This window comes from Trachemys scripta, chromosome 7, assembly GCF_013100865.1.
Source record: "Trachemys scripta elegans isolate TJP31775 chromosome 7, CAS_Tse_1.0, whole genome shotgun sequence".
Lineage (NCBI taxonomy): Eukaryota > Metazoa > Chordata > Testudines > Emydidae > Trachemys > Trachemys scripta.
The window spans coordinates 32,427,592-32,450,168 of record NC_048304.1 but is presented as its reverse complement, the minus strand read 5'-3'; the positions used below and the strand labels follow the sequence as shown (position 1 = coordinate 32,450,168).

At 53.2% G+C, this 22,577-nt stretch overlaps 1 protein-coding gene across 1 annotated transcript in view; it reads left to right on the top strand.

Annotated features, from left to right (window-relative positions):
• Positions 1-17,805, top strand: part of NRXN2 (neurexin 2) — a gene marked incomplete in the record, with an annotated part of 299,307 nt that extends 281,502 nt beyond the window's left edge. The window contains 1 exon segment of the mRNA XM_034774999.1: positions 13,628-17,805. Within this exon segment, the coding sequence (XP_034630890.1) occupies positions 13,628-14,523 (896 nt within the window).
• Between the last annotated feature and the right edge of the window lie 4,772 nt (positions 17,806-22,577).

Below are 22,577 nucleotides of genomic sequence, written 5' to 3'. Positions count from 1 at the left end.
GGCTACAGAAGAGGCACGGATTAGACACAGCTGGGGTGGGGGGGAGGTGAGAAATGATCAGTCACAGCTGGTTATTTGCGGGGGGGGGAAGGGGTCAGACAGCTGGCTGGCTGTGCAGGGAGCGGGGCGATCAGACACAGCTGGCCGTGTGCTGTGTGGGGAGGGGGGATGATCAGACAGCTGACTACAACAGGGTGAGACACATCTGGCTGCGGGTGGAGGGATCTGTCATAGCTGGCTGTGTGCAGAGGGGAGGGGCGACGATCAGACACAGCTGGCTGCGGGGTGGGGGGGGGGGGTGAGAGAGGGGGGGGCGCGGGGGGGGGGGGGGGGGAAGAAGGTGAGAAATAGACCCAGTAGCTGAGGGGGGATGATCAGACCGCTGACTGCAGGGTGAGGATTAGACACAGCTGGCTGCGGGGGAAGGGATTAGACCTAGCTGGCTGCAGGAGAGGGGCTGATCAGACATAGCTGGCTGCAGGAGCAGGGAGGCATTAGACACAGCTGGCTCCATGTGAGAGGGGCTAGCTGTGTGATTGCAGGGGGGTATCACCCCCCTCCACACACACTCTGCAGTGCTTCCACATTGCCGTTCCTGCTGCTGTGCCAGGGCCTTGATTGATTCCCTGCCCCGGGGTCCCTGTCCAAGTCTTTGTTATGCTAATTCCGACACGCTGAGCATGATCTGCACAGCCAGCTCTGGAATACTGATTGCTGGGGAGCGGGCCTCTCCCTTCCCACACCACATGGCACCCTCGCTGGATGGGGAACAGGGAGATGAATAGCTAGGAGCCAGCCCGAGCCAGCCCAGTATCCCCCTGGCCCAGCTCAGAGCAGTGGGTTAGCAGCCCAGTGTCCCCACCTCCCTTCCATCCCAGATCAGACCGATGGGCCCAGCTGGCTCGGCATAGATGAGATTAGGGCACCATTGTGTTGGGTGCTGCACAGACACAGACAGACCCTGTCCCAAAGACACAGGATTGGAGAGGAAGTAGGGGCAGGGGGTGGGGGGAAGGAGTCACTTAATGTCAGTGGCAGAGGCAGAAATAGACCCTATGAATCCTGACTCCCAGCTCCCCCAACAATTAAGCCCCCTTCCCCTCCCAGAGCCAGGGCTAGAACTCCGGAGTCCCAGGCCAGTGTCTAGCCCAAGGGTAGGCAACCTATGGCACGTGTGCCAAAGGCGGCATGCGAGCTGATTTTCAGTGGCACTCACACTGCCCGGGTCCTGGCCACAGGTCCGGGGGGCTCTGCATTTTAATTTAATTTTAAATGAAGCTTCTTAAAATTTTAAAACCTTATTTACTTTACATAAAACCATAGTTTAGTTATATATTATAGACTTATAGAAAGAGACTTTCTAAAAACGTTAAAATGTATCACTGGCACGCAAAACCTTACATTAGAGTGAATAAATGAAGACTCGGCACACCACTTCTGAACAGTTGCCGACCTCTGGTCTATCTACAAGGCTCCCAGACCCGACTGCGGCTGCTCGCCAGCCAAGCTGTGTGTCTGACCCAGTGGGACCGCACAGCACGGTCTCCCCTTTGCTTTGCACTGCACCGGGATGTGGGAGACGCATGCCAAGGGGACTGGCCTGGCATAGCAACCTGTGCTGGCCTAGCCCTGCGGCGTACCGCCGGCCTGCACCGCCAGAAGAGGTTTTTCCCGTCAGTGTAGGCACACCACCTCCCCGAGCCATTCTTCCCACTGCCTCGCTGCGTCTGCACTGGATAGCTATGGGGGCCAGGACGGGGTTCACACCCCTGCACACCGAGACTGTGTGGACCTAAATTTGACATGGTGCCCAGGCCTCAGAGAACTGACTTTGAGGCACGAGGTTCTACCATAGGTGGTGGGGACCAAAACATGAGAGTGTTTGAGGAGCGCCCAGGCCTGGCTGGCTCAGGGTGTGAGGAATGATCCATGAGCTCCTCCCGCTCCAGGGGGCACTAGCTCCAGGCTGGCCCCAGGCTGGGGGGCTGTGTGCAGGGAGGGTGTGCCCTGCACCACCTCACTGAGCTGTGCTCTCCTCTCTCCCCAGAACACAGACGACCTGTTGGTGGCGTCAGCTGAGTGCCCCAGTGATGATGAGGACCTGGAGGAGTGTGAGCCCAGCACAGGTGGGTCCTTCTCTCTGCTGTTGGAATGTGTGGGTGGGGGGCTTCTACAGGGTGCACTGGACACACACCCTGACACACTGTCCCCCCTACACACGCACACCCTACATACACCCTGGCAAAGATACACATCCCACACACACCCTGACACACTGTCCCCCCATATCTCCTACACACGCATACAGCCACACACATACACCCTACACACATCCTGTTCTCCCTACACACACACCGATGCACTCTAACCCCTACACGCACTCACTCCCTACACACATATTAACCTATATACATTGATACACACATCCCTTCACACACACACACACACATTCCTGCATGCATTGAGGCACACACACACTTAGGTGCACTCACACACATGCACCAAAGGTACACACTCACCCACACATTCCTGTGTATGCACACAGAAACACACATGTACAGGCACAAACCTCTGCACACACACTGACACACAAACTCCTGTTCATGAATGTAAAAACCTACACAATCTCTGTGCTCGTGTGCACACAGACACCTGTTGGTGACCTGACACATTGCTACATGCACACCAAGACACATCCCTGTAAACTCATAAAGCTACACACTTGTGTACACTCACACAAAGACACAGCCTTATGAACTCACATAGTGCTACACACACACGCAAGCACATCCCTATGGATACCTGCACAGAGAGACACAATTCTATGAACTCATCCAGCACTACCCTCTCACCTCTATGCACACACAAATAGAGAGAGAAACCTGTGAACTCACACAGCTGCACACTTGTGCATCCCCCCGATAAACACTGCTCCCAACACACACACCCTGATGCCCCCTTAAACTCCCCACCCCCAGTTCTATGCTGCATTACACTAACCCATTGCCCCTCCCCACTGATCAGGTCCCCAGTATCACACCTGTATTTAGCAGGCACCATCCCCACACCCTTAGACACCTCAGGGTCTGGCTGGCCCAACACATTCAGCCCCAGGCCTCCCTTACCATCCTGTCTGCCTTTCTCCAGGCAGGCGGCAGGTGCAGTGGCTCCCCCACACCTTGCCCCTGCTCCAGGATTTACAGGACCTAAGAGTTAGCTGGAGTCACCCCTCCCCAATCACACAAATCAAAGCCCAACTGGGGAAAGTGGGAATAGAACTCAGGAGTCCTTGCACCCAGCCCTCAACCCCTGCTCTAACCACTAGACCCCACTCCCCTCACAGAGCCCGGAATAGAACCCAGGAGTCTTGGCTTCCAACCCCCACTGCTCAAAGCACTGGATCCCACTCCTCTCCCACCACACAGATTCAGACCCAGCTTGTGAAGCATCCCTTTATTACCTCCTTTCCCATTTGCTGACTGAATGAAAGGGCCTTTAGTGGTTCAGGAAGCATTGCTGTAGTAGACTGTTGAGGAGCTGCTGCACCCCACCCTAGAGGTGGTTGCATCTCAGCACCAGGCAGGGGATCCCCATATAAACAGCCCCTATTCCCTACACCAGAGGTGGCTGCATCTCCGCACTGGAGGAAAGATCCCTGTGTAAACAGCCAGCATTCCAAGGTGGCTGCATCTCCGCACTGAGTACTAAACCAGGGCTAGGGAAACCTAAGAGGTGGACAGTCTCTCCTTGAGCAGGGAGGTTATGCAGAAGGAAGAAGAGATTTTACCTCTGGCTTGCTGGAAGCTGGCTTTGCTCCTTTGTGCCATGTTGTCATTTATGCTGCAATTGGGGAATCCCTCGGGAAGAAGTACCCTGCTGGGAGCGGGGAGGCTGGTGTCCAGGGCCTCTAAACCCCTCTCCACTCCTCACAAATAGCGGATGCTGCAGGAGGAGGCAGAGGGAGGCAGTGATTAATGGGATCTTGGAGGACTTGGAGAGCTTTGATTGGCCCCAGCTCATGTTGCCAGGCTGAGAGGATGGAAAGTGTCAGGTTCCCAACTGATCTCCAGAAATGCTCCCCTCCACCGTGCCATTAGCCAGCGGAACTCACTGCCGCAGGATCTACCCAGGAGTGAGAGCTTAGCCACGTTCCAACGAGAGCTCAGGACTTTAGACAGATACCGGACTGTGCAGAGGTAGAATTCAGCGGCTATGGAAGGAACTGAACTCCTCCGAGTGGGACCAGCTGGGGGCAGGAGGACCCATCACTGCAGGGTTCTTTGAACCTGCTTCTGAAGCAGCTGGCGCTGGCCACTGTCGAAGATGGGGTACTGGGTTAGCAAACCTGTTGGGCTGATCCAGCATGTGGGTTATTGGACTGATTTAGAGTGACAAGGGACATTGGGTGATACCAGGCGAGAGCAGCTCATTGGTCTGATCCTGGGGGGAGTGGGGAGGATACTGGGCTGGATGGGCTCGTTGGTCTGATCCGGAGTGGTGAGGGAGAGAGGAAGGATAGTTCAGTTGCTCAGGTGACTAGGGAGACCTGGCTTCAATTCCAGATCCAGGGCAAGAGTGCCCCCTATTGAGCCCTCCACCCCACTCCCTGCAGCACAGCGCCCCCCAGCACTGACTGCAAGGTGAACTTCCCAGTCCCTTGGGTTTGTCCTGCCATTCTCCCTACCAGCGCAATGACCCAACTTAGCCAGGAGGAGACGCTGTCTTGCGCAGGTTTGTTCTTTTGCGCCAATCCCCTCTGTGGCCAAGTGCTAAGATCTGACAAGATCACAGCCAGAGTTGTTATGGCCAGAGGCATAGAACGAGAGCGGGAAGAGGGGGCGGGGAGTAGTGAGGAAAGAGCCATAAATCCAGGCAGAGAGTGAGTGGAGCAGAGAGCCACATCCCTGGGAGACACTGCATTGGCTGCAGGCAGAACCCCCCCATCCCTGCAGAAACACACCCAGCCACAGATTGATGTGGCTTTGTGTCCTCTCTAAATGGAATGGAAATCACAGCATGGGCTGGTGGGGGTAGATCCCACACTCTCATTGACCCCCCTCCATCTGTCCAGCATCCACACCGGTGATTGCTCTTAACTCCCTCCTCTCCACTGCACTATCTGTTCCGCATCACCCAGGCCGTGGTGGGGCATGAAATTTACGCTGTCTCCTCCCTGATGGGAAGCAAGGGGGGATTTATGAGCCTGGCAGTGCAGGGAGCGCCTGGTGCTGCACCGGGCCTGGTTCATTAGCTCCATTCTTTATTGTCTGGGGAGCACCAGGACCCTTCAGTGCATGTTTATCTCCTGTGCCAGGGATGAGTCGGCCTCCCCCCTTGTGTGTGAGATTTCCCAGAGCCAGGCCCCCTTCACCCACACACACAGGGCCCCACCCTGGCCAGCATGCCTCCCTATGCTTTGGAGAAACCCTGCTCACCCCCCATTCAGTCTCTCTGCCAGCCAGGGGCCAGTTAGATGGCATTCTGAGCTGCACCAGGCAGGCATTACATGGGCGTTGGGTGGGAGATGTTGGTTGCACATCTAGCCCTCACTGGCCAGAGGCTGTAAGGAGTTCAGCAGGGGATGCTTTCATGTAGGAGTCAGATCTGATCCCCACCTGATGTTAGGGAGCACAGTGCTGAAGGGAGCAGAGTGGGGACTCAGCAGGGGGCGCTCTGACCCCAGCATGACACTAGAGGGGCCGTGATGCAGGGAGCAGGGTGGGTTGTTCAGCAGGGGGCACTCACTGGAGTCAGTGCAGCTACTGACTTATCCCAGCTAAGGTTCTGGCTCATGGCCTAGTTTTCAGAAGCACGGCTCACCTTCAATCCCCACTACCGTCGCTGGAGACTCAGGCCCCTGTAACAATATCCCGGTGCTGCTGATTTCCAATGCATCATTTCGCACAGCCGGAAGGGCATAAAACCCAGCTGCATTTCTCTGTGCATTTACAGTGCACCCCCACACAGCTGGAGCGGCAGAAGACACATCTGTACCCTTCAGTCCTGCCGCCGTGCTCACGCATGGCTGTAACTGGGGCTTGCGTACATCACAGCAGCAGTGAGATGCTCTGACCACTGGGGTCCCCATTGTGCCAGGAGCAGGACAAACCCCCAGTGACACAGAGTCTCTGCATAAAGAGCTCACAGGCTGAATAGATGAAGGGAGGGAGGAGAAGCAGAGGCACCAAGGGGAAGGGACCACCGCAAGGGCAATGGCAGAGGGGGGAATAGAACACAGGAGTCCTGCCTCCCAGCCAGTGTTCTATCCACTATATCTGCTGCTGCTCTAGCAGTCAAGTGACAAACACTGAGGGGATATTTCTGTGATAAAATTAGTTTCTTTTCACTCTTTGCCCAGCTCCCTCTGTATTTCAGCTGTCAGTGCCCTCCCCCACCCCTGAATGCAAATGGTACCATACCCAGCTGTATAACTGGCTTGCAGTTACATGTCTATCCAATGGGCTTTTGCAGATCTATATTGTCTGGTGTCTACCTGCAAGCCACTGATATGCTGCACACCCCTCTGTGGGACTAGCACCCCTCTGGGTTCCTCCTCTAGTCTTGCCTCCAGGTTCACACACATCTGTAATTTGGCCAGCACACATCTGTGCTGTTAGGGCACCAAGTTTAGTGGGCGTGTGCCCACGCTGTGCCCACTCTGCTCACAAGTGTGAGTCCATGCATACATGCATCCCTGTAGGAGGGTCCCATTTTCAGCAGGAGCTGCAGGGGGTGCTCACCCCCTCAGGTTGTGTGACTGGAGGTATGAGATGGACAGACCTCCCAAGGATCCGCTACCAAGGAACTTCAGGAGCAGAGCCCCAGATGATGCAAATCAACCGCTTCTTAATTATGCCGTAGTGCCTAGAGATTACAACTGAGATCGGGTCCCCATCAGGCCAGGTGCTGCACAGGCTCAAAAGAAGAGACAGTCCCTGCCCCCAGGAGCTCAGTCTGACTAGACAAGGGTGGGAGGGGAAACAGAGGCATCAAGAGGGGAAGGAACTTGCCCCAGATCAGTGGCAGAGCTGGGAATAGGATGGAATCCAGGAGTCCCAACCCCCGCTCTAACCCACTAGACCCCACTCCTCTCCCAGAGCTGGGATAGAACCCAGGCAGGAGTCCTGGTTCCCAGTCCAACATTAGACCACGGCACAGGGAAGACCAAGCCCTAATTTCAGGGTAGACACCCAGGCTACTACTGCTCTGCTCCCCAATAAAACAAGGGACTAATTAGCTACTCCCCCCTATATGGTGGCCCTCTCTTGTGAGTTGAGTAATTGCTGGTGCATCCTTTCTTCTCCTCCCGTACTGACGGCGCCACGGTTATGTTATTTCTCTCTTCTTCTCCGTGATCAAAGGCAGCGCGGCTCCTTTGTGCAGCGCTTGCCAAATGTTTCCAAAAGCATCACAATAAAAACCAGAGGAGGGGAAGAGACAGGAGAAAATGAAAGGCCCAACGGGGGGGCTCAGCAAGCAGATAGGGGCTGCTCATTAAAAACACACACACCTTCTTGCAGGCTTTTAATTAATATCGGGAAGGCAGTTGGGGGGCAGCAGCGGGAGGAGTAGGAGCTGGCTGGGGGCAGTAAGAGGACTGGGTGTTGGTCAGCTGTGGTCCCTGTCCCCCTGTGGCTTTGGGTGTGCGCTCCCCTCCCCTTCCCTGCTCCCAAGGTCCTGACACAGAGTGACAGAGACACCAGTGGGACCCAGAGGTCTCAGTGGTTAGAGCAGGGGGGCTGGATCAGGTGGGCCCATCCACCCAGGAATCCCTACCCACTTATGGGGGGGAGAGCAAATAATCAGGACTGCTGCAGGAGGCAGGCTGAGCTCTTCTCCCCACACCCTCAGCAGAGGAGTTGGTGGGGGGGAGGGGTAGAGAGAGCCTAGCAGCTTGGTCAGCTCTGCTCCCTCTTCCTTTCCTTTCTTCCCCCCTCTCTCCTGCAGACAATGGGTTTCCCCGCTCCCTCTTCCCCCCTCCTCTCCTGAAGACAATGGACTGCCCTGCTCCCCCTTCCCTCCTCCTCTCCCCCAGACAATGGGCTGTCCCACTGCCTCTTCCCCTGCAGACAATGGGCTGGCCTGTCTTCTCCTCCTCCCCCCCTCCTCTCCTGCAAACAATGGACTGACCTGCCCTTGCTCGTTCCCCCCATCTCTCCTGCAAACAATGGGCTGGCTTGTCTCCTCCTCCTCTCCTGTAAACAATGGGCTGGCCTGCCCCTTCCTTGTCTTTCTGTCCCTCCTCCTGGCCCTGGCTTGGGTGAGAGCAGGTGAAGAGCCCTGAGCCTGGAGCTGCAGGAGAATACAGGTGCAATGGCAGCGGAGTAGAGGAGAGCTGGGACCCCGCATCAGCAAATGCAATGTTGGGGTATAGGGAGAAGCCAGGAGCTGCAGCCCATGCGCTTCTGTTGTCATGCAGTGACTGTGCCCCAGGGTGGGGCAGGGCTCTGGAATCAAAAGAGAAACCATCAAACAGGAGAGAACCTTGAAAAACTCTCCTGGTGTTCTGGGCCCAACTGATGGCTCCTGAACCCTTGGTGATGGCTTGCAGGGAGCTGATAGAGTACCTGTGAGGGAAGGGCTTGGCTGCTGTCTCCAGTCCCCAACTGTGCAGCCCCAGCTACCAGGCCAGGCTTTGCCATGTCAGCCTGGAATCCTTTGCATGCAGCCACCAGCACAAAATAGCCCATCCCTAGCCAAGGCAGCTCAGCACATGGACTGGTACCTCTGGGACTGGGTGATACAGTATTCCCTGTCTCCCTGCCACCCCGGGCCAGACCATGGCCCCAGCCAGCCCAGTATCCCCCCAACACCCCAGCTCCGACCTATGGGCCCAGTATCCCCCCCTTCCCTGCCACCCCAGCCCAGTATCCCCCCCCCCCCCCCGCTCAGACCGATGGGCCCAGCCAGCCCAGAATACTATTACAATCTATCATACCAACAAGCAAGCAAGGCTTGTAATAAAGAGTCTGGCCAGATTTTTCCAGCCCAGTGACAGGGCTACGGTCACTCTCCAAAGCATGTGGGCCTAGGGAGTAGTGTGGCGGTTTCCATTTCTGATCTGACCAGGAGGGGGAGGGGGATTCTCTGTCAACCACTGGAGACTTTGGCGTTGGCGTGTGCAATTGTAGGGAGAAGCTTTTCCTTCCCTGTTATTTACTGCTGCCTTTCAAACCATAATGCAGCCCTGACTCTGTTTTCCTCAGCTGACAAAGAATGCAGCTTTTAATGATAATATTGAGCTAATGTATGTGACTCCAAGCTAGATGAGCTATAGGGATCCTTCAACCACTGTCGAGATGCAGCTGCCTCTGGGGTGGGGTAATGGGGGTCTGTTATACAGGGATCCTTCACCCAGTGCTGAGATGCAGCTGACTATCCCTGTGGCTAACGTGCACCACTGCTTGAAGCACAGCACCCCCTAGTGCCACATTGGGGTTAGTACTGACCTTGGGGAGAGAGCACCCCCTACTGAGTCCCCACCCCACTCCCAGCAGCACAGTGCCCTCTACCAGCTCAGTTGCAACCTCTGCTAAGCGCACAGCAGCACTCAACCAGTGCAGAATAGTCCAGGAGTGTGTGTGCAGAAGCAGAGAGAATGTTATACAGCAGAATAGTCTTGTGCCATTGTGTAAATCTATGAGATGGCTCCAGCTTGACAGAAATCACAGGACAATGAAAATAATTCAAGATTTGGAAGCAGAGAGGCTGGCAAGATCAGGATGTTTAGCTCAGCAAGGAGATGAAGGAGAGGGGGATATGCTAGAGGGGCCTAAAAGAATGTACAGGATCAAGACAGGCAACTGGGATCTGCTATTCACCTTCACTCACCATTCAGGAACCCCTAATGAAATTCCAAGCAACACATGTCAAGTGACTCCATTTGTACTCAGTATCATTAACCTGCGGAACTCCCTGACACATGATAGTTATGGACCCCACTCCCTGCCTCTCGAGCTGCCCTTTCCATCAGTGTATTTTCCACCAGCCAAAATTGGCACCTACAGTCTATTCCCACCACCACCAGTGGCCAGCCTTGTCCCCTACAGTTTATTCCCCTCCAAGTTTTATCCTTTGCTTCTGTTCATCCCATAGCCTCTAATTTCCCTCCAAGCCATTCTCCCCCCACCCTGTGTCTTTTGCACCTATTGGATACCTGGAGTCAGATCTCATGTCACCCTGCGGCTTGACTAAGTCAGTCATGGTGCTCTCTTGTGAGCTTCCTTCATAAACTCACTCAGTCGCCAATGTCCTCTCCCTCTTGAGACCCTGTGTCAAGTGACAGCTCTGAGTCCCAGGCTTGGCTGAAGGCTCTAGCTAAGCAGTGATTTACTTATACTGCCCGTCCTGCAGAAGGGGGCACTGAAAACACACAGATCATTGAAATACCTACCGCAGCCTTGTAAAGGAGAGTCACCCTCATATTCCACACCACCTGGCGTATGAGATGTGGGAGCTCAAAGCATGCACGTAGTTAATTCCACCCCATACACTCCCTTGTGGAGTGGTCATGTTATCTCTGATATTGCAAATGAAGGAGCAGCTGAGTGAAGTGACTCGCTGGTAAAGCAACAGAGAAACAGGCCACAGCCCTCAGGGCTCCTGACACCTACCTACCCCTGATCTAACCACTACCCTCCCAAGCCAGGGCTAGACCCCAGGAATCCTGGCTCCTAGCCCCCCTGCTCTAACCACCTGACTCAATTTCCCATCCAGATCCAGGAAAAGAACCCAGGAGTCCTGACTCCCAGAACACTAAGCCACTTGCTTCAAGCTGTTGTGTAACTCATTTTCCTTCTACGTTCACCCGTAAGCAGAGCAGAGTATTTGGTCTGTAAACCATGGAGGGTAGTGGCTCTGTTGGGTGCATTCTCATGCAAACCCCCTGTCCTATCACAGCGCCCACTGGTGGTGTGACCACATATGCAGGTTTATGAGCTCACTGCCTAAGTGTCCTCTAAGCAGCCATGCAGCAGCCTATTAGGTGCAGTGCAGGCGTTCAGGCTGCAGCGGGGAGAGATGCCTGTCCCCCTGCCCCTGACCCAGCCCAGACCCGGACCTGCTGTGGCTGGGAGGAGGCGCCCCTCCCCCAGCCCCAACCCAACCCCGGCCTGGACCTTCCTTGGCCGGCGAGAGGCACCTCTCTCCCCCAGCCCAGGTGCTGCTGTTGTAGCCCCGAGGCAGCCTGCATCCCAAACCCCTCATCCCTGGCTCCACTCCAGAGCCCGCACCCCAACCCTCTACCCCAGTCCTGAGACCCTCATCCCTGGTTCCACCTGCACCCCCAGCTGGAGTCCTCAGCCCCTCACACCCCAACCCTCTGCCCCAGCCCCGAGCCCCCTCCCACACTCCAAACCCCTTGATCCCTCCCCACCACATGAATTTTGTTAATGTGCACCAATATGGAGGTGATGTGTCATACATCACTTCCATATTGGTGCACATAATAAAATTCATTCTGCACATGGGTGGGAAAAAAATATGTCCACTGCATAGGTGCTGATAGTCCCACCACTTGGGACAGCCTGTAGAGGCTTGGCCTTGGGATCCCTGATGCCCCTGGATTCTATCTTGGCAGGCAGCCCCAATCACTGTACAGACACAGCACTGCTACTACAGGCTGGGCTGTAATGAAGTGGTGGGGAAGAGGGTGCCACTGCCCTCCCCTGGGAAGAATCAGAGTCACAGCTCTGTATGACAGAGCCCCGCACAGTTAACAGCGAGTCTCTTTTAGCTCCAGTCCATGGGCAGCAAGTTTGGAAATTCTAATCCTGCTACTGCCAGGAAGATTGGTGTAGCTAGGGAGCCCATGGCTTTGGCACTGTCAATTGAGAATCTGGTGAGGAAACTGGGAACCAGCTGATGGGAATGGCACATACTGGGAATGGTCTGCCAAGCTCCTGGAGTCCTCATCCTCAGCTGGTGCAGTGGGTGTAACTGCATAGGAGTCAGGACTGCTGGGTTTTATCCCCAGCTCTGACAGTCAGGATTCCTGGGTTCTATTCCTGTTGACATCAGTGGTGCTAGGCATCTGTCCCTCTATCTGCTTTCTTTCCAGTTCTAATAGGGACAGAGCCCACAGATCTGTCAAAACAGCTACTGAAAATATAGTTATGTATGTTTTTTAAACATGTATTTTCCCAACACACACCCGCCAAATTTACAGCCAGTGCAAAGGACCAAATAATGTGTGCAGTGTCCTTGTCATTTCAACATCAACTTTGGTTGCCATATGTTAAAAAAAAAAGTGGGGGGAGGGAGAGGTGGGAGGTGGGAATGGAAAATGTAGACAGACAGACAGAGTCGAAAAGTGTGTCTGGGTGGGGGGAGGGAAAGATTTTAAAATATGCAGAAGTTAGAAGATAGATAAATGAATCTAGAAAGAAAGAAAGAAAGAAAGAAAGAAAGAAAGAAAGAAAGAAAGATGAATGAATCTAGATAGGTAGAGAAATTAATCTAGAAAGAAAGAATGAAAGTAAGAAAGAAAATGCATCTAGATGGAAAGACCATAGATTAATGAATCTAGAAAGAAAATTAATAAAGAAAAAGGTAGATAAATTAATATAGAAAGATACAGAAATGAATCTATATAGGTGGAATGAAGAAAATGGATGTAGAAAGAAAAATTAATCTAGATAGAATGAAAGTAAAAAAGAAAATATGTCTAGAGAGAAAAACTATAGATGGATCTAGAAGGAAAGAGAAATTAATCCAGCTAGACAGAAAAAAGAATATAGACAGACACAGGAATTAATATAGAAAAAGTATAGATAGAAACAAAAATGAATCTAGATAAAAAGAAAGAAGATAGATAAAAGAATACAGAGAGAGAGAAGGAAAGAAAATGTATCTAAACAGAAAGACTATAGATAAATTAATCTAGAAAAAGAGGAACAAATCTAGTTAGAAAGAAAAATCAAAGAATATAGACACAAATGAATCTAGAAAGAAAGAGTATAGATAGAAAGAGAAATTAATCTAGATGGAAAGAGAGAAAGAAAGAAACATAGAAATGACTCTAGAGAGACAATTGAAAAGGCGAGTGGTAGAGAAAAGAGATGTTTAAAAAAAAGAAAGAAAAAAAAGTTGTTTTTTCTCCAAAAAAACATTCTTACCTAGTTTTCTTTTTTGTAATTTTTTTTCTTCATGCTAAAATCACATGGCCAATTTGTTGATGTAAGTTGATTGAATTCTGTGGTTTGCTCTCTTATTTTTAAAACGAAAAGAAAAGGGAAAAAATGAAATGAAAGAGAAAAGGAGGGGAATAAAAAGAAATGTGAAAAGCAGTTTGCAATTAGGTTTTTTCTTTTATTATTACTTAATTCTGCTGTTTGAAAATCTGTTTAATTTTTTTGCATTAAATGACTAATTTCTTTTTTTTAATTCTTTTTCTTTAAATTTATGATTTCTCTAGATTTTGTTGTAAAAAGCTACAGTTTAAAACGAAAAACAGTTGTAAAGATTCGTTAAAAAGCAGCCAGAGATTGGGGAACGAGTCTAGTTTTAAATTCAGTTGATCAGTTTGATTCAGTTTCTTATGTCCAAATGTGGCAGTTTTTCCTCCGGTTCGTATTAACCCATCTCTCCTTTTCTGTTTCTCTTCCCCCTTTATTTCTCTCTGTTCTAGGAGGTGAATTAGTATTGCCCATAATTACCGAAGATTCCTTAGACACCCCACCAATTGCCACCCGGTCTCCATTCATACCCCCGCCACCTACCTTTGGCCCCTTCCTAACCGTAATAGAGACCACCAGAGACACCCTAGCCCCTTCTGCCAATCAAAAACCCCCGTGCTTAGCCGACCAAGAGGACAGCGATTGCGAAGAGGGCATTGAGGCCTCCGGTTACGCCTCGGGTGAGGTCTTCGACTCCAGCCTGCCCCCTACTGATGACGAAGATTTTTACACCACATTCCCCTTGGTCACAGATAGGACCCTGCTGGCCAGGCCAGATGGAGCATCTAAAAAGTCCCAAGGCTTCAGGCCCAACATTAGGACAGGAGTGCCAGCTTCATCCTCAATCCCTGAGCTCCTGACCTCCACTGCCTCTCCCGATCTGGTCCGTAACATCCCCGCCGGCAAAATGAACAATCGCGAGGCCCCCAAACCCCACCCAGACCAGTACCCCCCTTTGCCCACCTCTTTTGAACTCGACAACCGTAACAGGCATAAGTACCCCAGTATAACATCTTCCCCCAATTTCCACAATCTACCCACAGCTAACCCCACCGGCTCGGGGGAGAGGGGTCCCCCGGGAGCCGTCGAGGTGATCCGCGAATCTAGCAGCACCACGGGGATGGTGGTCGGCATTGTGGCGGCGGCCGCCCTGTGCATCCTCATCCTCCTCTATGCCATGTACAAGTACCGAAACCGGGACGAAGGCTCTTACCAGGTGGATCAGAGCCGGAACTACATCAGCAACTCGGCACAGAGCAATGGCACGGTGGTGAAGGAGAAACCCACCTCTGCCACCAAAACCCCCAGCAAGAGCAAGAAAAACAAGGACAAGGAGTATTATGTGTGAGTCTCCGCCCCCCCTGGCCCCGCCTCCCTCCTGTCCCTCTGGTGGCGAGCGCGAGAGAGAGACGATCGCAAGGTGAGACCGGCTCAAATCATGCCAACCTTTGGATACAAGAGACCAACGAAACCTCCCAGCCTTCCTTTCTCCTCCCTCTGCATCACAGAGGCAACCAGTGGATCCTGCCCCCCACCTCCACCCCACACTGGTTTCAATTTGTTCATTTCTCCCTTATTTAATTTTTCAGTTCATCCTCATAAATTAATAACAACCACCCCAAAATCAAAATCATGCTCGCTTCCCACCCCGGATTCCTTCAGATCTTGGGGGTTTCTTTAATTTGTTTTCCTTTTAGCAAACGAAGTGGGGGAAAGAACAGGGCAGGGGGCGATCAAATCACACATGCCATGGTTAGAGGTTGGCACCGGAAATAAGCAACCACTCGGAAAGAGAACAGAAAACGAGGATCTGGGAGGGGTAGATGGATTGATGAAGGCTTCGGAGCTCCCTAGATAAAGCTGAGCCAGGATTTTGCCTTCAAGATATATATATATAGAGAGAGAGAGAGGTGACAGCTGATTCCCCCACTCTGTTACCCCAGGAGGTTAGATGCTTCCTCATCCGGATGAAACTTTGGGGTACATCTCCCCACCCCTTTTACACCCCTCTCCCATGCCCTGTTTGGAAACAGACTAATCCAATTGGGATACAAATGATTTGATTTTTCTCTCATAACTATCGACAAAATTACGACGCGGAGCAGGATACAGCTGGATCCAGAAAACTTGGCTGGGCAAAGATTTTGGGGACGAAAAATCGGTCTCTCTCGGAATTATTATTAAAACAATAAAAGGGGGGGTCTTTAATTATAACTGATTTTTTTTTTCTCTCTCTTTGTTAATGTGTCAGAGTCTTGGAAATGTGTGGAGTAAACCGAACCGAAACAAACAAAATCACGAACTCTCGGGAAAATAAAAATGAATCCATTAATAACGATGGTGGTAAATAAAGCAGTTAACATGGATCTTGTCCAACTATGGAACTGATCAGCCATTCGGCTCTCTGCTCTGTAGTAACAAAAGGGGGTGCTATTCTCAAAAGGGTTAGAGTTGGGATGGTGTTGGTTTTTGCATAAGCAACAGCGACGGGAGCTGAGACTGGTTTGGGGGTACCTGCTCGGGATGTGTGGGGGTGGGGGAGATGGGAAAATATATACAATGTTTCTGTTTTGTTTTCAGGGGATTGACGGCGTAATTCCTTTTCCCCCATGCATCCTCCACTCCCATCCCCTTTTCTCCATGCCAAGGTGCTATTGTGATCATCCTTTAAGTGTCTTCTCAGAGCATGTCCTTAAATTGTGTTGTTCTTTCAAGGTATCTAGGACAGGGGGGTAAGCAGCTGTTGATGGGAATTTGCAAATGAAACGGGGGGTGGAGGCGTTGGACTATTTCCTTCACCCGCACCTTCGCCCCTCACTGGGGGAATTGGAAAGGCTTTTCAAATGACTATATATAAAGAGAGCTCTATATATATATAAAATATATATATATATAAATATATATATTATATAACGTATATGTGTGGACAGTTTAACACAGAAGAATCAAAGAGAGTTTGGAAGGACGTTTGAAAAGGAGCTAGAGACAAAAAATCTCTCCCCGCCGTGTTACAGGTAGGATCCCTCGATGATCTCTGGGCACGGCCACTGGAGACCAACTCCCATCTTTGATCCCGATTCTGCAAGACTCCAGCCCATCCTTCTGCATGCAAACTGGCCGACAGGGCTGGCCCCTGCTTCCAGACAGGTCGGTGCCACAGGGCTTTGCTCTGTCAGGGGCTTTTCAGCTGGTTCCAATGCAGCAACGCACTTCAGCACCTGCCTAGCTCAAAGCATAGGGGTCGTCCGGTCAAAGCCAGTAGGGAAAGAGTCACAGATTGGAAGGGAGACATGGCAGAATTTTGCCCAGAGGTTCCTGCACCCAGCCCATGACTTGCGTCCCAATTAAACCATATCTATTGGACGATAGAAAGCCCTCAAGGGATGCAGAATCCGCATCCCTTGGGGAACGGCTCTAAAATTTCATTCCTCATCTCCACCGGTAAAAACGTACATCTTACTGGCGCCAGCTCCAGCCATCAGATCTCACTGTCCATCTGCTAGATCTAGCAGTAAACCCCTTTTCTCGGGGGCAGTATCAATGAAGCTAAGGGAGCTGTGCTGGATTGGGGTTGGAGAACTCCAGCCCTACCAGGCTCATGCCCATTGCTGGGAAGAGTGTAGGAAGACGAGGAATTTGGATCGGAATTCTTTCTTTCAGAGTGATAGGATGCAGGTGAAATAGGCACTTCAATTTCTCAAGCCTGGCAAAGTTATTGCAAACTCCCCTCGCCTTCAATGCTAAAATGCCAAAAGGGGCTAGCATCGAGCTGAAGAGAGGGTGATATATCTGCCATTGTAAGCTGTGAACTGAAATAATTTCATATTAATTTTCAGGCTTTGAGGTGTTGTTTTTTTATTAAGAAAAGGCATCACATTTTGCAAAGTTTCCAGGGTATTTAGGCTCCTAAACTTTTTGAAAATGAAATTTAGGCTCCTAAATCTCTTAGGTGCTTTGAAGAATGTTAGCGAAGGTGAAATTTGGTGGACATCTCTCAGCATCTTAGACCACTGCATGAGCTCAAGTTCTGTATTTTTCTCTTACCAAAAATCCCAACATTTTTTTTAAAGACGCAGATAATTATTGGAGTTTCGTTCATTCCAAACTTCGCCACTGAATGGAACTGTCTGCAGGGTGAAGGAGGGGGATTTCTGTCCGTTTCTCTAGGAGTGTAATGAACATTATCAACTGTAAATTAATTTGTACATTATTAATATTTTATTTTTGTTTGGGGGAGGGGCTCGGGCGGAGAAATGAAGGTCGCAAACTCTATTTTAAAAATATGACACTCTGATAAATATCCTCTTTTTAAAATATCGAGAGAGAGATTGGTTTATTTTACCAATAGAATTCCCAATCTTTTTCCTTTACAGCATTCCAGGTGGGGAGGAAATAAATTTTTAATTCATTCTTTTTGTATCAGTTTTGGTTTAGTTTTTTTAATGAACAGAAACCCCTTCCTGATTGTTTTGGGGGAAATACTCTGTGGTTCTGCATATTTACCCTGTAAACTTCCTGTACTCTTCAATGTTACTGTAAAGTGTTACCAATTATGATGAAGTCAAAAAAAACTTTCAACCCATGTACATTACCGCAAAGGGGAATACAGTTGATTCTATACTTCGTACAACTCTGGAGTTCTAGTCCTCATTTTGTGTGGGCAGACCGGGCCGAGAGACGGTTAAGGGATTGACCGAGGGCCTGTTTCTCCATTGCTTTGTACCTTGTCTATTATGGGTTATATTGCAGTAGCATCCAACAAAGAGTGGGGCCCTGTCAGGCTGGGTGTTGGGCCGAGATCAGGGCTCCTGTCACACAGGTGCTGCACTGACCCCAACCAAGATCAGGGCCCTAGTCATGCCAGGCACGCACAACACCCCCGCCCTTGCTGCTGAGCGAGATCAGGGGCCCGCTTGTGCCAGGTGCTGCCCAGATCCCCCAACCATGGGCGGCCGTGTTCCCATTGCGCTGGGTGCTGCACAAACCCCAGACCGCGATCAGGGCCTTATTCTGCCACTCACTGAGACCAGGTCTCCACTGTGCTGGGCCCTGCCCCAAAGAGCTCAGTCTAACTAGACGAAGGATGGGAGGAAAACAAGCACCAAGAGTCACAGGGCCGTGCGTAAGGTAAGTGACAAAGCCTGGAGTGGACCCAGGTGCTGAATGCTCCACCTGCCCAGACCCCAGCCAGTCCTGAGATGAGCAGCAAGCAGCCCCAAGAGAGCTAGTCCTGGGCTGGGCACTGAGCTCTGGAAATACTCAGGCCTGCGCCTGTGCTCCGAGCTCACTAGAGAAGCCAACCCCTTTGCCTTTGACCCAGCCCAGCGCTTTGGCAGCTGCTTCACTTGAGGCAGGCAATGACCCCGCCCGGGCCAGGTGATGGCTCCTGGGGCTGGTGCAAAGCACACGCCGACATGCTTGGCTGGATCAGCCACCTTGCAATGCACAGTGAGCATGGGATGCTAGTAGGTGGTGCCGTTCTCGCTGTGCCCCCTGCAAATGGCACACAAAGGAGAACGGGGCTCAGCTGCTATTTCAGGCACAAAGGGACCATTGGGGTCGTCTAGGCCAGAGAATCCAGCCAGCAGTTCCTGCCTGAAGCGCAGTAACTTATGGTCGACCGTGGGGCTTGATCTCCGGGGTGTGATCTCAGCACGTTAGCCTTCGGGTACTAAGCACCTTGTAGCTCCATCTCCAGCGCCCTGAGTTGGAATGGGCAGAAAGCCCTTGAAGGAACGCTGTGCCTGGCCACGGGCCCTGCATGACGCAGCAGCAGCCCCAGATTGGATGGGATGACAAGATTCCATTCTTCTCTCAGCCCAGGTAAAGGGGAGAGGAGGCAGCGGGGGGATTTGGCCAGGGCAGGTTTGACCAGAGACCCAACTGATACCAGGGAGCAGAGAGGGTTTTATCGCTGTCCTCTAACCTGGAATGGTGCAGCCTCTTAGCTGTGCTCAGGTTGGACCAGATCCCCAGCTGGAGCCAATCAGCCGTAGCTCCGGCTGAGCCGATGGGACCAGATCCCCAGCTGGAGCCAATCAGCCGGAGCTCCGGCTGAGCCGATGGGACCAGATCCCCATCTGGAGCCAATCAGCCGGAGCTCCGGCTGAGCCGATGGGACCAGATCCCCATCTGGAGCCAATCAGCCGGAGCTCCGGCTGAGCCAATGGGACCAGATCCCCCCCAGCTGGAGCCAATAATCCGGACCTTCGGCTGAGCCGATGGGGTCAGATCCCCCCTGGAGCCAATCAACATCGCTCCTTTGGAGGCAACATCCCCCAAAATTGAGCCTGGGGCTCTGGCCCCCATTCCAGGGGCTTGGGTACAGAGGGGGGCAGAGACTGTAACATTGTCCCTGTCCCAGCAAAGGCCAGAGGCAGGACTCACAGACACTGCAGTGTGCGGGAAGGAGGACCTGGCTAAATCCTCAGCGCCTTGGCCCAGGTCCTTCCAGGTTGGAGGAGCTCTGCTGGCAGGAGCATGTCCTGGAGACAAGGCTTCACCCCTGAGAGCAGCGCATGGTGTAGCTCCCACGCCAAACAGGGCTGGAGCGGTGCCCAGGCAGGAACTGCCCTGGGGCAGGGCCCTGTGCTGCAGCGGTGCTGGGGTGTCCATGGGGCAGAGCTATAGGAGGAGGGTCCCATGGTTGAGGGCTGCTGCAGGGCTGAACGGCCATTAAGAGATGGGGCTTGCTGTAGTGGCCACGGTTCCATTGCCATGGCTTGCATGGTGCCCTCTCTCCCAAGAGTTGCCTGGGGGGCAAATTTGCCACTTGGCCCCGCAGAAATGGAGAACGGCACCTCCCACCGGGGGCTGGTGCATGAAGGACGTGAGGAGGATGTGGATTGGGCAGGATGAGGAGCAGGATCCTGCACGTGCCCCAGGCCGCTCACCCCCAGGAGAGGGGAGAATGTCAGTGCAGAGCAGAGATGCCCACGCATGGAGGGGAACGCAGACCGGTAAGAGACAGGGAGTCCTCAGCAAGTGGTGTGGAGACAACTGGGTGGGGATGGAGCCCCAGAGAGGGTCGCCAAGCCTGTTTGTGGATGGGGGAGACTGGGATGAATGGAAATGGGGACGTGTCTTGGAGACTTGGGAGAGGCATTTCCAATCTGAATGGGTGCCTGGAGGAGACTGGGACAGACTGGCCATGGGGTGTCTCCAAGTCAGTTGGTACAGAGAAGAGACTGGAGTGGATGGGACATGGGGCCCTCTAGCCTCAGGACAGGTGTCTCCCTGTGATGGTGCAGAGAGGACACCTGGATGGAATGGGTCTGGAGGCATCTCCTTTTGCCAGGGGAAGGCGTCTGGAATCAAAGGGCCACTGAGATGGGAGCTCCATCGGCGATGGGTGTGAAGTCTGTGGCTACATCTCTAGAGCAGAGTGTGCTGGTGCCTGGGCTCCCATGCATGCACCCTGGGCTAGCCAAGCCAGCCACCCCGCAGAGCCGCACGCACCCAGACCCAGGTCGTGCTGCACTGACACGGGCTTGGTGCTAGGATCTCTGGGGTGTATCCCACCCATGATTTTTAGCTCACACGAGTGGAGCCACTCTAGGGCTTGGTTCGCAGAGGTTTGTGGGAGAACTTGTCTGTCCCCGAGCCCCCATGTGGAAGGGTCCCCAGCCCAGCAACGGGTCCGACCGAGGCACACCCAGGTCTGTCGCTCCTCCTGCCTGGCTGCTCCAGCGGGTGCCAAGCCCTGGCTCTTGCCTGTTTCTTCCCAGGGTAGCCCTGGTATTGCCAAACACAGACAGCGGCTCTGAGAGAGGGGGGTGGAGATTTCAGAGGCAGCATCTATCCTCCAGTAGGCAGGGGCTCTCCAAGGAGGGCTGAGCCCTGGCCCTGGTGAGGCCCCTGATCTTGCTGGCACAGCTCAGAAATGACACCCAGTGGGCAGCAGAAGGGACGCACGATTGGCAGCACAAGGTGCAGCTCTGCCCCCTGCCCACGAAGGCGTGGTCCTGCCTGACCCTCCAGTGTGACGGGGATGGGGGGCAAACGTGAGTGAGGCATTGGGACTGGTCACAGGGGGAGCCCATCACCACAGACAGGCTACAGGCCCAAGTCTGAGTGGGCAAACTGGGCAGTGGGGTGGCCAGTGCAGCATCTTCTTACCACTGCTGTGGGGCCGGTCCCTGCACCAGGGCTCCTCCCCGGGGTCTGCCCAGCCTTGCCCTGCTTCCAGCAGCCCGTGGCCCCTCTCAGGGCTGGCGGGATGGCACCAGGGTGGACCTGGCTGGAAGGGGGCCGATGGTTCGATGGGTGAGGCGCTGGGCCTGGTGACTGCAGCGGGGATGGCTGCACAGGGACTGATGGCATGGACCCTGGGAAACATCTCTGGGGTACCCCTGGGGCACAGAGCGATTTCCCAGGACCTCTCAGCCAGGGAGTTTCCATCCCAGGCACCTCGGGCGCTCCAGCTCCGTTCCATTCTGCCGACAAGTGCACCAGCCTCCATATTCAATTCATTAACAAATTTGCTGTAATTATTTGTGTGCGCCAGAGAAAATTGCACTGGCGGCTTATTAGATCCAGGCTGATTATGGAGAGCGGCGTTCCCAGCGCCAGACCCGCCCCCTGCAAGCGCCGGGAGGGATGCCCACCTCCGTCTCATCGCGCTGGGGCGTCAGGGAGGGCTCCCAAGCCCCTCTTCGTTGTGTTGTCCCCCTGCACCTGGCAGGGATGGGTGGGTCAGAGGCATACTAGGCAGCTGGGAGCTCACATGACGGGGCGGGGGGACTCAGGGATCACTCATGGCTGTGGCATAGGGCAGTCTCCCAAGGTCACACAACAGGGACGAGCTGGGAATGGGACCCAGGAGACCTGACTCCCAGCCCCACCTCTGCTCTAGCCCACTGGACCTCCCCCCGCCGCCCCCCGCCCCTGCCAGAGAAAGGAATAGGAGCCAGGGAGCAGCGCTGGGAAACGTAGGCGACATGGGGGGCACAGGCCAGAGAGGGGATCAGGGAAGGATCCTGGCCATGCAGGAGGCCGGTGAAGTGGGGAGCACAGGTTGGGGTGGTGCGGGTCAGAGAGGAATCCCAGCATCAGGGAGGCCGGGGGCATGAGGACACAGTGTGGGGACTGGGGGGGTGGAGAGGGGACATCGGGGGGCTCCATGCAGCCTTGACCTTTGCCTCGCTCCATCCACAACCCCTCCCTGAGCACCCCCCTTCTTTGGATGCGGCCGCCTCCTGAGGGGCTAAACCCGCCCCTCCAGCCTGGTCACATAGTCGCCTTTCCAAGCTTTTCAGTTTTCAGCTTCTCAGCCTTCTGGCTAAGAGAGGTGAAAACATTATAAAACAATTGACAAGAATTCCCACTTCTAAGGCACTTGGATAAAGGTGGCTCCAGGAGCTGAAATCGCAGAGATTGGGCTTTTCAACACCCCCCCCCCCC